General features: G+C 38.2%; 1 protein-coding gene across 4 annotated transcripts in view; it reads right to left on the reverse strand.

The window, feature by feature from the left end:
- Positions 1–15,537, reverse strand: part of tjap1 (tight junction associated protein 1 (peripheral)) — a 51,418-nt gene that overhangs the window by 16,602 nt on the left and 19,279 nt on the right. For all 4 annotated transcript variants that reach the window (XM_058386651.1, XM_058386653.1, XM_058386652.1 and 1 more), the window contains 4 exons: positions 11,430–11,556; positions 9,067–9,128; positions 4,970–5,166; positions 2,512–2,540 (listed from right to left, as the gene is read on the reverse strand). In XM_058386651.1, the coding sequence (XP_058242634.1) occupies positions 2,512–2,540; positions 4,970–5,128 (188 nt within the window). In that variant the 5' untranslated portion in view covers positions 5,129–5,166; positions 9,067–9,128; positions 11,430–11,556. The remainder of the gene's footprint in view (positions 1–2,511; positions 2,541–4,969; positions 5,167–9,066; positions 9,129–11,429; positions 11,557–15,537) is intronic.

Below are 15,537 nucleotides of genomic sequence, written 5' to 3' on the forward strand. Positions count from 1 at the left end.
GACACCCAAAAAAAAACAGCAGGCTAAAAGCATTACTGACTAGTAAACAATCAAATCAAAGGCAAAATCAAATCAAAGTTATTTTGACTCACTTCTAGACCAGTAAAAAAATTTTTTTGCAGTGTATCAAATCAAAGTCTAGGACCAATTTTTAAAAAATAAAAATGGTGAATTCTCTAGTCATTAAACATCCTTTCCCTTATCCATGCTAAATCTTCCCGTCAGCTCAGGAGTTTGTTTACAGCTTACAGCTATGCGTGGACATGATTTAATACTGATACAAGCTGAGGATCATATTATTTAGCTGGCTGATTGGTAAATTTACACAGACTCAAGAGCAAGACGACGCCGTGAATGTTTCTGAAAATGATAGGATTTTCATAGATATCAAATTGCCTTTGTAAATGCACCTACGAACAATTTAGGAATAAATGCAGCCAACTTGATAATGATTCCATATTATAATACTATAATGTTTTCTCTTCTGTGGTAACCCATCTCATTTTCCCCTCTATATCCACTTAAGTGAAAAGTGCACTAGCCATTACTTCCAGTAACTGGGGCCTGGCATGCATACGTGTGTGTGTGTGTGTGTGTGTGTGTGCATATGTTCGTCTAGATGTCTCTTCATGCATTATTCTATTGCTCACCATCCAGTCTACAACAAAATAATGCACATTAAAGTGCATTTTAATCTGAGGATGTCTCTGTCTTGTCTAACCGAATGATCCTGTCATCATGTTAAGCCTTTAATAACAAAATTGCCATGTTAACATCTAAAATATGATCAGCATATGTAGACTTTAAAACAGCTAGATATCCCATCTTACACTCTTTCACACATACATCACACTTTCCAGAACAAAAAAAATGTTACTCCATGCATGGACATTGACCGCTCAGAACATGCCAATCAAGCAGAAATATAAATCAAAAGAGAGAAATTCAAGAACAAAACACTATACTATACAAAAAAAAAGAAATAAAAAGTTTCAAAGAGAGCTTTAGGTGAAGGCTACATGTGGAATCATATAGAAGCAGCACATATTGATTGGAAAGGAGTGATATAATCTTGCATTTTTGCTGACAAGCTACAGGAAAAAATTAGTGTTTGATACTCTGAATAGGAATCTGAAGATCAATGTCTTCCATTTATCTCATTTATGTCAGATAAAACAGCCTTTCTCTATGGAAGTAAGCACTTCATTTTAACAGAAAATGGACCAGACCCTCTAGCAAATGCTAGCAATGTCTGGATTATGAGACTATAACCACTGGTATTAAGCTCTTGGTGTGTATTAACTGCCCCCTGTGCTATAGAGAGGGCCTGATGTGAAAAGAAAATGAAGGATTTCCAATTTACCTGGAGAAAAAAAACCCAAGACATTCCTGAGCACCATCAGCTTTATTTATTTATCAATTCATGTTCAAGTTTTATGTACAAGACTGCTACAGTAAAAAAAATTTGCAGCAAGTTGTAATTCTCCATTAGCTGTGAGCTCCAAAGTATGACTAGGAGAAGTGACAAGTCCATCCTCTTAAGTGAACAACTGAAAGCTGTATGACGACGGGACCTGAGCTAAACTTAGACCTTGATATTGACAAAGTACAAAAAAAAAATGCTAAACAAAGTATTATGACACTTGTGTCCAGTATAGCAGTGGTCAAGCCTCACAAAACATTCCCTTCTTTCCCCTGATGAGTGAGCATCTAGGCCAATCAATGAAGCTGCCATTGTCACATGGCACAGATGCTTCTGTTAAATATCACTTGAGCACTTTGTTTTGTTTACGTTCACTGAGGACATGTTTAATGCCATGCTACTAATTTTCACAAGGATATGTTGTGGTTGAACGATTCCATTCGATTCATGCAAATATACAGTATTATCCATAGAGATAAGGAAGTGCCTAATAATGCAGTGAATCAATAAATACAAAAAGTAAATGCATCACTAAAAAAATGATTTCTGTGGCAAATTTTGAATCATTTAAAATGGTCAAAACATAACCAACAGCAATGCACAGATGATAGCAGCAGGACACCCTCCTCAGTGGCCAACAAGACACCAGTGACTATACTAATATAACAGCAAGACAGCAAAAGTCAAAGAGAAAGTTGGAAAAAAGAAAAAAAGAGTCCAAGTGTGCTCTGCTTGATCTCTGCACTGAGACGTTCTGTCACTCCTGCTGACTGACACCTGCCCTACACATTCCTATTAAGTCGAGTATGTCTACCCCTTCTTCACCTTGCTGCCCCAGACATGGAAATGTCAGGTTTAAATGAAACGGTACAACCCTTCAGACTGAAATACAGAACATGCTGTCAACACATAACATGAACATGGTTAGCACACTAAAAATATCTCTCATGAATTATGTAAGGTCCATGAAAAGCCACACAGAGATGCACGCGTAACAGATTGCCATCCAATATGACAAGGGGGAAAAAAACATGAGGGTTTCAACCATTTTAAAAAGAGCAGCAATGGAAAAAAACACACACACTTACTTGATTTTGTCTGCATCTGATACTGACTCCTGCAAAAATACATAAGAATTAGTTTAAAGATGATTAAAATAAGAGTAGATATAATGCATTGTACAGATATAATACACATCAAGTAGGAATGTTTCTATAATTAAATTATCAGTCCATTCTGATTTGGACTTAAAAGTATTTTCACCTCTCTAGTAATTAAAAGCAGTGATTTGAAGCTACAGTGTAATTAAGGATGAAGCAACAGCTTGCACAAGACGACAGAATTATTCATTAAGAACAAGCGGATGCAGAAATATGGAGAGTTAATTGGCATGGGAGGTTAATATCCTTGTTTTGTGAAGCTATGAAATTTCTTTGGCAGCTGTTGTCTTCTGCCAATTAAAATCCAAAACACCCTACAATGTAGTTAATTAATAAATAAAACAGTTAAAATCTTATTTCATTAGAAAGAAAGAAAGAAAGAAAGAAAGAAAGAATAGGCGAAAGAAAGAAAGAAAGAAAGAAAGAAAGAAAGAAAGAAAGAAAGAAAGAAAGAAAGAAAGAAAGAAAGAAAGAAAGAAAGACTGAGAGAATCTGATCATTTGTACATTATCATCCCATGTATAAGGTTATACCAAGTAGTAAACCATACATTTAATGTAGACCACGAACATAAAATAATAATATGTATATATACATACACTCTTTTGGTGTTGTAAATTTGCTAATTTAAGTTGTCTATACCATCCTACAACCTTGCCAAAGTAGGTTTTCACTAAAAATATAAAATAGTGTGCATATTTTAGTTATAACAAATAACATTAAAAACCCGAACAGCAAATTAACACAAAATCAATTAATCTGAGTTTAAGTATAATGATTTAGTGACTTTGGTTTAGTATATCATTACCACATTAAACTAAATTTTGTCCACAATTTACTACAGTTCCTCCGAGGAAAAAAAAAGGTCTTCTTCAATGCTCTGTACGAGTCTCCTTAGTGGTTTTAAACCTCACTATATCTGGCCTTTAACACGGGAGCATGTAGCTTTAAGACAACTTAACACATCTGTCCTAATCTGGTTGTTAGAAAAAAAGATGAGTAAAAAAGAAGAAAATGAGTAAATCTTGCATATATTATTTTTGATTTGCAAGTACACCTCAAGAACATGGCAGAGATTTGACAATGACAGAGGGGTAATGGAGAAAGCAGAAAAATAAATCGGTGCACATACCTTAATTTGTGATAAAACCAAAAAAGCAGTTTGTGATACTGGTATGTTTTCATTTTCTTTATGAATTGTAGACACTGGAGCTTTCGTCAGCCCTGATTTATTCACAGTGTCCTTTGGCTGAGTTCTGAGCTCCAGCTGGGCTGACTGGTGGGGTGGGGGCTGTTGTTGAACCCCCTGTCGATTCCTGCCATCCCAATCTGTATCACTGCTATGCCTGGAATTGCCACTAACTCCTATCTGTCCATAATCGCAACCTTTGGATTTATGTCGTGCTCCTTCCATTTTGGGGCCCATTTTGTCCTTTTTCACAGAAAAATGCCTTGTTTTAGATCTGCCTGTCTTCTCTCTCATTGCTTCTCTGTCCTGTGGGGTGTCACATTCACCCCATGGCTGGTTCCTTTCTTGCTCCTTTCCTTTATGCTTCTTGGGTTCAGCTTGCTGACAAGGACTCAGCTGGGCCTGGATTCCTTTAGAGGTTTGTTTTTTATAACCCAGCAAGTTCAAGCTAGCAGGGCTCAGAACTCTATACGTAATCTCATCCAAAAACTGTGAGAATTTAAGCTTTTCCTCCAGGAGCTGCATCTTCCATTCTGGCAGTACTGAACTTGGTGAAACAGACGATGTGGAGGCATCAAGTCCTGGGGCAGACACACCTGGTTTACTCTCCCGGTCCAAGGACATGCTCTTGGGCTTTCTCTTATGACTGTGGCTCCTTCCCAGCATCTCTGCTGATTTGGACTTGCGTAGACTGTCCTTTGCATGTACTCTCAGGTATTGTGTCTGTTTGAGGATACCCTTGGTTGGAGGTGTCCGAGTTGAAAATACAGACTTAGAAAGATGCTGTTCCACTCTGGGAGCAAAGACTTCTGCCTCTTCCTTAAAGACTAATGAGCGCTCTCCACTTCTGTTAGAGTGGGCTGGGGAAATGCATCGGAAACTCTTCTGGGACCCTTTCCAGCTGGGACAATCCTCTTCAACAGACTTCAGAAGAAGGTCCTCACTACGGCTAATAAACCTGTTCATGCCTGTGTTCGGTTTGGGAGGAAGGGTCACTCCGACAGCACCATGGCTGAATATCCGTGGAGGAGGAAGGACAATGAGCTCTAAGCTAGAGAGACTAGAAACTTCTAGTTCGCTGTCTGACCATGATGATGAGAAAACATCCTGGCCCTCAAGACCGTCTGAGTATTTTGGGTAAGGGCTAGTAAATTGTGTGCTCTGCAAAATGGAAGAATAATCTTGGAGACAAATTACCTTGCTGGGGGCATGCTGGGCTGGAGCCGGAGTCTCACAGGTTGCTGTGGGGCTCCCACTAAGCTCGTCACGGAAAATGGTCTGGTTCTGCCGGGTTTCACGGTGCTGCGGAGGTGCCTTGCGGTACGGCTTACGGGCTGGGGCTGCACTCGTCATCATAGAAGCTCAGTTTCTGTCCAACACACTGACGGTTAATCCTGCCAAGAGATAGGCATAAAGGTATCACAAGAGCACCAACCTAGAGTCCTACTTCATGGGGAAAAAAGACTGTTCAGTTCATCTGCCTGTTCTCTTTCTCCCCTAGATCTCCCCAAGCGACTGCCATCAAAAACAGTTTAAATCGATAGGCTTTGATGCATGCAGCAGCACTGGGCAGTAAGAAAAAACTGCCGGAAGCAGACCATCAGAGATTGAGGAAGAGAGGGAGGGGCAAGCTATTTCAAATAACCATTAATCTGTTAATGTTTGTGTGGAGTATTTTTCAAAAATCTGACTAAGCATGTGAGAATGTGTATTAAAGGTGTGCGCATGTTTGCAGCCAAGTTGCTGAGAGGAAAAGAAGAAATGATTAGGATGAATGGAGGAGAAGGGGAAAGTGGATTTGCCCATAAGACAGTGACTGATTACTAGCTAAAGCGTATTTCAAATAGATAAAGCACTACATGCAGTTTGACTCATGATCCTTATTGGAAGGTAAATTTAGAATGGGAAAACTGGCACTATGGATTCTTTATGATCACTCACTGACACAAGGCTGACCCTTAAACCTTTCTGATCCAGATCAATTATAATAACCCCTTTACAGATGCCAGACATACTGCACAAAATAAACCAGTGCATCTGAAAAGCATTTAATGGATATTACAAAAGACAAATAAGTCCCACCCCTCCTCTGTTTGATTTACAACTACATAAGGACAGTTTGCTTCCACCATAACCTAACAAATCATGTGGAAGGGACTGGATACCATTTCCCCCAATCTCTTCCAATAGCCTGCGAAAAACTGTGTGGAAAGCTATCACACCCACAGGTCTTTCCTCTGCTTTCTGTGTCAGTCCTTCCTGTTTGATAAGGATCATTCTTTAAAACAGCAGCTATTTTTAAGAGGACAATGACACCCACCTTTACTGATAAAACAGGAATAAAAAAAAAAAAAGCTGCTGTGTTGCAGCTTTCCACCAATGTTAAATCAATGGCATTCCCAGGACTGTTCTACTAAGGGAGGGGCTTCAGGTCACAGCGACACACATGCACACATTCATGCAGGCTCGGGTCATACTACAGTCAAAATATAAGAGGTTGCTTTAGAAAGTGCCATTTGTAACTCTTTTGCACAAAAGGTCAGACTGAGCCACTGAAGAGCGTGTTCAGACAACACTTCCCATGGTTTTGAGCTAACATGAATCATCAGCTTTTACCCAAGCTTGTGAAGTCTATGCCAGCTCGAGTGCAAACTGTCATTAAAGCAAAAGGCAGACTACTAGGAAACCTTCAAATTCATATAAATATTCTACAAAATCTGTGTTAATATTCTAAGACATGCAAAACAGAGGCATTTTCTTTAGACATTTCAGACCGTCGGATTTAAAAGGTCTCAGTGGATTGCAGTTTCTCACAAAGATTTGTTAAAAAGATGTGTTTAGACTATTTAGATAGAGTTATTAGAATCAAACACTATAATAGAAAGTGATTAACATTTTACTTAGCAATTTTACAATTTCTACACTATAAAAAAGGAGATTAAGTTACTAATTATGGACTATAATGTGCACCACAAAACAACTACAGTACTTTGAACTGCTGAAAGCTGTTGCCACCAAGTGTGAACAACTGTTTAATCAGTGTGTAAATAAACTCTACTTGCAGCAACACTGATGTTTTTATAAGCACACGCTTTATCTATGCAGCTCGTTGGTTTCTCTAATAACTGGGTGCTACCACATACAAATAACAAGAACACAGTGTGGGGCAAAGAAGGTTAAACCCATTCTCCCAAATAATCTAGGTGCTGTTTGCCTATGACTCACAGGCAAGTCAGTGACTCAGTGGAAAATTCAGCCTCTATCAGTGGGGATAAAAGACAAAAGAGCTTGGGAGGACCATGCAGGATTGTCTTTCTTAAGATAGTAAGATAAGGATTTTATGTGCCTTTATCTGTGTATGGTATAAGCTCCTAGTTACAGTAGCTGTGTATGTTTGAGGATAGGCAGAAACATTTTTCATCAATGGACTAATAGAAGTTCCTTCACTAACAGAAAAGCAGACTTTGTTTAAGATGTGGCCTTTACACTTACAGGCCCACGCAAGATCTGCAGTCATTCTTAATGGAGGCCCTTCATTATAATTGAGTGCACTTCATAATAGAGTTGTCACTCATTTCTAGGAACTCTGACATTTGAATTACAGATGGAAGTGAATTCAATGCTTAATTAAATTCTTTTGTGGTTTACTTGTATCGTTGACTTTCACATGGGTTAAGTATGTCAATCTTTGAGTAAATGGATTTAAAAAAAAAATTAAAAACAAAAATAGACTAATATGTCTATTGTAGTTCATAACAGTAATCACAGAAACAATCTACAAAACATACAGTAAACCTCTGAATGACGGGTCAGCATGAGACATTCATTTACAAAAAAAAAAATGAAGGAAGAATGCAGTAGTATATAAATTAGATTGTCAAACTATTATATTTAACAGACAGGAGTACTATAACAAAGTAATCAAGAAGAGGCCGGTTATATCAATACTGATCAACAATAATATCAAGATTCATGAGTAAGTAATAATTAACATAGATAATAGACCCTAAAGCAATCAGCACATTATGTATAATTTACCTAAGACATAAACTATCATATTTTATAATTATAAAACAGTTTCCATCCTCTAGTAGGTGCTGCAGAGTGATATCTATGCAAGGTCCACTAACATAGTAGTAACAATTCCATAGCTACACTAGTGGACATTAGCATTATCTTATCCTTAGTGAGTGGACAAAGAAAATCTGTAACCTTTCTTTATAGAATAATAGAAGGATCAGAACTAAAGCAAAAGCAATAGCAGGAAAAAACTAGAACATATCAATGGCATTTTTTGAGGCAGCAAAGCATTATGTAAAATATTAAATGTCTTGTATATTAATGCAAATGTATGGGGATGTGCATCTTTTCACCAGAGTGACCTATTCTCTGGAAAATGTAGTATATCTGCTATAAGGTCGCCCCCACACACACACTTTACCCAAGCTGGGTTTAAAGGACCCACAGTTTAGTGTGATTGTGTTAATGTTATTAAAAATGAAGAAAAGTTCATTGACCCCCCCCCCTTTTTTTAAAGGATGAGTCCAGAGATGCTTGTGTTTACTGCCCAATTCTTACCAACACCAATGTTGTATCAAACTGGTATTGTGTGTACTTCCTTGCTGTGACCAGCTCTCATCTGCAGTCAGAGCCCATTTCTCTTCTCTAAGGAGCATCCTTTCAGAAACCGGAGGTCCGGAAACAGCCACTGCAGACTTGAGTCAGCTTCACTAAATATCATGTCTGTGACAGTGAATGAGCAGACAGTAGGAGCCTGCAGGGACTGTGGGGAAGCTGGTGTTAATATGTCCCTGCTGTCTTAAAGATTTGAGGTAAAATTGCAAGATGGGCAAAAAAAACAGCAAATGTTATGCTTACATATAAATATTAGTATAGAGCTATCTATCTCTTGGCCTTGATATTTAACAGGTACAGATGCACACTAAAGACCTGCTGTACACTTATGGAATATTCTGAAGAGCAAAACATCAGATGTTGTAAGCTAAACACATTAAACAGCAAATCTATGTGAGTCACATATCAGTACAGTTCAAATGGCCTCATCTGAAGTAAGTAAATATCCCAGTTGATGGGCAGATCATTTCACACTCAACACAGAGCTGCAGCATCTTCCTCCTGAAGCCGTGTTCATCAACCTGTCGTTATTGAAGCAACTAGGGAGTTCAGCACACACAGACAGATATAGCCAGTTGAGGCTATTTCTGGAGGCTGCCAAGGGTAAAAGACCACACCAACCTGTTAATAGACTCTCCTAACTAATTAATGTTACATACCCAAAAAGTGAGGTGGTGTTTCTGAGATGTCCTCATTCACTTGTAGTCAGGCCCAGGCCATTCTGAAACATAAAACACATGAAACGTGTGAACATTTGTATATATCCATTTCAAATAGAGTGAGAAAATGTCATGGATTTTTAATGCTGACCACCAAATTAGCCCTTATATCACCACGGTAAATGGTTAGTATTACTAGCAAAGGCTTAATTCATATACACCTTTATATTCTGTATAATACACTATATAAAAGATTTGAATGCTGTGCTTTCTTAGATGCTTTTCTGCTCACGACACTTACACAGAGTGGTTATTTATGTACTGTAGCCATCCTGCAACCTAGACCTAGCCTGCTTATTGTCCTTGGACCTCTCTCCTCAACAAGACATTTCTGCCTGCAGTACTCTCACTTCATGTTTTTTTGCAATGCTCCATTTAATCTCTAGAGACTGTCCGTGTATGAAAATCCCAAGAGATCAGGAGATTTCTGAAATACTCACACCAGCCCACATGGCAGTAAACAAACATGCCATGGTCAAAGTCATTGAGATCATCCATTGAGAGCATGCTGAGGTTTGATGGGAGCATTAAAGCAAGCTTGAAGCTCCAGACTTGTATGTGGATGATTTTGTGCATTGTGCTACTTCCACAAGGTGACTGGATAACTGTGCTCCGAAAAATTGTTAAGAGAAGAAGAAGAAGAAAAAACCCAATGTTTTGAAAACGTCAACGTTGAGGTAACCACATTATCATATACCGTCAATAGCCATGAAATCCTTACACCCCAAACAGCTCTATTCATTCCATTTATAGGCAAGAGAACATGCAAAAATATCAACACTAATTCACAATACTGACTTCTGCCACTTTAGTGGACATTATTTGAAGCAGATGACTTTGACAAAATACAGCTCGCTCACACACACACACACACACCTCTACATCATGGCTGTTCTTAATACAACCCCGATAATAAATCTGCTATACGACAACTTTAGAGAAATAGCATAACACACTTAACAGACATCGCAATCTGTCCAGACTGCAGCGCTCCTCCAGATTTAAAACTAATGAGCTTATGATAAAATATAAGCAGCTTACAAATCTGCAGCAAACATGTTTTAGCAGCCCTTCCCACACATATTTATAGAGAACTGACCCCCTCGTGAGCTGACAGCATATAGCATGTATCCAGTGTTAAAGCTGTCCTTTGTGTAACGTTTAAGGCCTTCTGCTGAATACAATTTTGCAGCAGGATGCGATAGAATAACAAATGTGAAGGCCAGTGGCCATGTGTGACAGTCATTTGGTGGTGCCCTGGAAGTGAGCCACAGACAGCACTAAAACACACAGCTTCCCATCACAACACACAGGTAAACAACGCAGTCACAGGTACGAGGGACAATTTCTGAATACATTTCAGAGCAGTTGCTAGAACAGTGGACCTGCATGTGACTGAATGACCGGAAACTTGTCTAGAACACACATGTCGAATGATGGAAGAAGAGACACATGCAATTAGACAGAAAAAAAAAGGTTTGGGGTAAATTAATGAAATGAAGACGTGATCATTCATTATTAACAAGCACCTGAGCAGGCAGAGGTTAGAGCTCACCTAGCCCACACTGAATAATTTAACCAGACACATGAGGCCGTGGTTCATATATCCACACATCTGGTAGGAAAAAAGACTCATTATACTCGAAGCCAATTGGCAGAGTCCGATAGCTTCAAGTTCCTTAATCCTCCCTCAAGTGAACCCAGATAACAAGACAGGAATGAGAGGCAAATGAAAAGCAAGAGCCTTGGCTTCATATAATGCCTACAAAGCATTCGATCTGGGTCTGCTCAGTCATATACTGCCATTTATTATAGGTTGCATTTCAGGTGATAAGCAGGGGAAAAAATGAAAATAAATGTGAAGACCAAGTAGTTGATTTCACTGTGAAAATGACAAGCCCAAGAAAAAAAAGGCTATTCAACTGAGTAAAAGTACCAAGTATTATATTAAGGATGAGCACTTAGGACGTGTAAAACAAAATGAATGACAGTTGTGCAATAATGTTAACACACAGCGAGAATAAAAACAAAGTGAGATCGGTTTGTCTAATATGAAAAACGAGTTAATGTTATAAACACGTTCTTTACATGTCCCGGAATATATGGAAGAAAATCTGATGCAGAATATTGATTAAAATACAAGAAGTTAAAAAATGAGATTTGAGGCTGCTGTGCATCATAACGTAATAAATCTCAACATCATAAAAAATAAAGCCACACAACTGTCAGATATACAATACAAGCTTTCCAAACAAGGGTCCAGAAGAGCATTAAAACCCAACAGTGAATGTGTTGTTTCTCACCTCAAGCTCCAGTCATCGCAGTGAACGTGTCCCTCTGGTAACCAGGGAAACTCAATCCCTCTCGCTCTCCTCTTCCTCTAACTTGCCCTTCTCCTCCTGGCATGTGAACTCCCAGGCTATTGATGACCTGAAACAGAAGACAGGTGGGTGAAAATAAACATGGCACCGAAGTCACATGCTGCCAGTCACTAAAGCCTTCTGGGACCGTGTGTATGACCTCGTGTATCAATCTGTCTTCCAGGCTGCTCATGCAGTTAGATTGTGGTTAAAGAGTATAACATTCAGGAGAGAATTGCTTGATTACTGGATGTGATAAGAGGGTTGTGATGTTCCTCTCATACTGCACTCAGAACAGCGAAAAAATGACTGGCCTCTTGGGGTTTGGGAGGGGTTGCTGAAAATGGCTCATCTCATCTCCACCCACTTATTTGGCATACAAATATAACATAAATAGATTACAGATTATGGAGAAAATCAGGGTTTACTAACATAACTGTTCTGTGAACACAGCAGTTCAAATCTGAGAAAAAACAGATTGATTAAAGAAATGTTGAAAGGAAATGTATGATCTCAATGAGATGGAGGAAAGTGCTGGTGACATGATAAATGTTCTCAAGGAATCTTGGAAGAAAAAACACGAAGTCACATGTGTCCAACTAATTTTTCAGATTAATGGACAGCAGAATTACCCATAAAGCCAAAATCCAGGATTTCCCCAAGCCTCTAAACCAGGGTACTGACCAATGATCCGAACATGTCCGAACACTAACATTTCCTCCTAATTGTGTCTAGACTGCAGATTGAAATAGAACAATAGTAGGAAGATCTATATACACATTTGAACAGTTAACACCATTACCGATCATCTTTAGAGCTCTACTTTTCCTGTGTAGTGGCAAGAAATGGCAGGATACCGGGTTCTCAGTTCGGTTATTTGGTGTGCGTGCTCGTACACCGCACTTCTGTGGATGCATTTTCTGTGTTATTATTATTACTGAAATGGTTTCAGAAGATACAAGACGATGTGGGTTTTACTTGCCGCAGGACATAATTCGTCCATTCATCATTAAAAACCTCAAATATCTGAGGCATCTACCTTTTTTTTTTTTTTTGAGGAAACCATGCTGTCATCCATGCATCCCATGCAGTCTTTCCTGCTTTTCTATTTCTTTCGTTTGCACTTTGTGACAAGTCATTTATTGGGAAAAATCCTTTTCCGTGACGGGTGTGTGTATGTTTGTTGCTATCCAATGCTTAGATAAATCCAGAACAATCCATGTTCCAGTATGCACTGTCACACTGGTGCTGTAAACACTGAATGACTCATTTGAGTGAAGCACACATGTGATTGTTCTGTGCCCACAGTTGGAGAAAAGTGCTATAAATATGATCATTTATTCTGGTGAATTGATCAGAAATGTGTCAGGGTCATGTTAAAAGCACCATTTGGTTCATGTTTGGAGCATGGTCCACCATTTAGTGAGGCCTGCTCTAAGCACATTCCCTGCAAGGTTGCTGACAACCTCACAAAGTAGAAACCTTTTCCATTTAAAAAAAAAATAAATAAAACTTTACTTTTGCTAGGCTTACAGGGAAAATCTGCAGCCTAAAACATCAAAAAACCCTGAAGGTTTATCAAAACATGGCCACTAACCTGCAGTCTCTCCCTACGCAATCAGCACCACAAGCTTAATGTTATACGTGCAGATAAACTGTAGCTGTTTGAAAGGATAGTGTCAAGAGCGGTTCATTTTAAAGAGCCATTTTTATGTATAATTTCTGCTCTAAGTGGTCTTCATTATTAGCAATTTATTAATAGCTGATAGCTGACAGCTACACAGGGGCTACACGGGATCTGCTCCTATCCTCACAGTCAAATGAATGCTATAAGCATCTCTTATGTGTGGTGACCTGTGCAAATCTCTTACATATTAAACTTTTAACATATTCATCTACATAAATATTCATATTGTATTCATCTGTATAAAACTACAGAAGCTACAGATTTGCTTACACTTCATTGAACTGACAGCACATTTTTTTCTGACACGGTAAATATTATTCATTCCACAATTGGCAAGATGGGCAAGCACTCTGTCAATTTAAGCAAGAGATATAAGATAGTTTATTCTGCTTGTACATGAAAATGAGCATGACAAACAAAGTTTACATCTGACCAGCCAGCAAGATTAATCCTCTTTTCATTAGACTTCATAGATAATCGTTATTACTACTTACACTGGCTGTTGAATGAAGCTCAATACACTACACTAACTGCAGAACAAAATGATCATCAGATCATCTGTGATGACAAAAATAATCTAATGAGACACATAAACTAACATAATTCCAGACACTCGATCCAAAATAAAGATACGGGAAATATCTGCTGCCTCACACTCTTTCTGGGATCCTTTACAGGGGCTGGATTTGATACTCAAGGTATATTAAAAAGATATATGGTGTATGCTATAAAACTGAAACAATGCAGCGTTAATCAAGGCTACAGGGCCTAAAAAAACTACATGAAAGCTTTACTATACTCTACCCAACACTGAACATAGAGTTTCATGCATTGTTTTTTTTGAAAAAGTCAACATGCGTACTAATCACGCAAAACCATTTCAGACACTTTCATCTCATCAGGTTGTCACACAATCTGCCAAAATTTTGGCCAAAGAATCACAAAACAATGTTTTCTGCCAGAGCAGGACCAGAAATATGACCAGAACTGAGAACTTGATAAGGCAGTGCAACTCAATACATAGCAGCTAATAAAGATGATTAAACCCAGTGCATCATTGTTTTTCCACCGTTTCTCACATTCCCCTGTAACAAATGTCTACAAATAGAAATATTGTTCACCTAAAAATAGGTTGTGAGGACATCATAACAGTGCACTGTTAAAGGTTTCTGCGTTTTAGAGTATGTCCAAAGAAAATTCCATACATCTGATACCAACTATTATTACTGAATTTTATTTTTGCTGATTCATTGTTGTAGCTCTCCTGTCACTTTTTATACTAAAGTTGAAGTGTTTGTATTGAAATTTATGCACTGAACCATACAGTAAATTGCCAGTATTGTGTGTCACTGCTTACTATTTCCTACGACTGCATACTATTCCTGCAACTCAAGTATCCAATGCATTTGCAAGTGTAAATAAAAAAAAACAAAAGCTGGTAGAAAATTACAGCCTCTCTTTGCATTATGCTCTTGGGAAATTCACAAAACTCAAAGGCATTCTGTCATTAATAAACCAGACAGTATTGCTAGGAAGGCACTCAGACCTAGCTGGAAGTGAATTTGTTTCTCCTTACAACTGAAGTGATAAAGCAGAAAATACAAGTATTGAAAAGGGGACTTCAGACTCCAAGAGCTACTCCAGACTCTTACTGAACATTTGGATGAGTTCTAGCATCATAAAGCTCTGAATAAATTCAGTCACCTGGACTGTTTACACACATCAAAATTCCACCAGCACATTTTAAAGAATCTAATCTAATCAGTGTTCATCGGTCCTATCTTGTTCCCTGGCTTAATATCAGAAAAGAAATGTGTCCTCGAAGTTTATAGATTATGCACTACACTGCTCAGCGTTTAAGAGTTTGACAATTTACACAAACACCACAAATATAAAAAAGTTTAGAAATCCAGGGACTAATTTTTAAGGTTTTTGTACAATCATAAACCTGTAGAAGTAGAAGTGCTGGCAGTCAAGAGAATACATTTCATGATCATGCCTACAGAAAGATTTGAGGAGAAAAAAAAAAACATTAGGGCTTCCTCTTCTTTCCAAAGCAACTAATTGGTCAGAATATCATTAAGGAATAGCTTGAAGAAATATGAATTTATAGGAAGAGCCAAGAAACAGTACTGTTTCAAGCATATGAGGTGCATTTTAAATGGCGCAATGCCTTTAGCATGAATAAGCCTTTCTATGATGGGTTTCGTTTTTTTTTTTACATTTTTTATAGGGAAGTAAGTGAAGTAAATGTCTTCCCTGCAGCTAAGAGAACTGACATTCATGGGCTTGTTAAAAAAAAAAAAAATTATGCAATGCATCTTTGCAAAAATATATATATAAATATATATAAATATATATATA

This window comes from Hemibagrus wyckioides, linkage group LG03, assembly GCF_019097595.1.
Source record: "Hemibagrus wyckioides isolate EC202008001 linkage group LG03, SWU_Hwy_1.0, whole genome shotgun sequence".
NCBI classification, from domain to species: Eukaryota; Metazoa; Chordata; class Actinopteri; order Siluriformes; family Bagridae; genus Hemibagrus; species Hemibagrus wyckioides.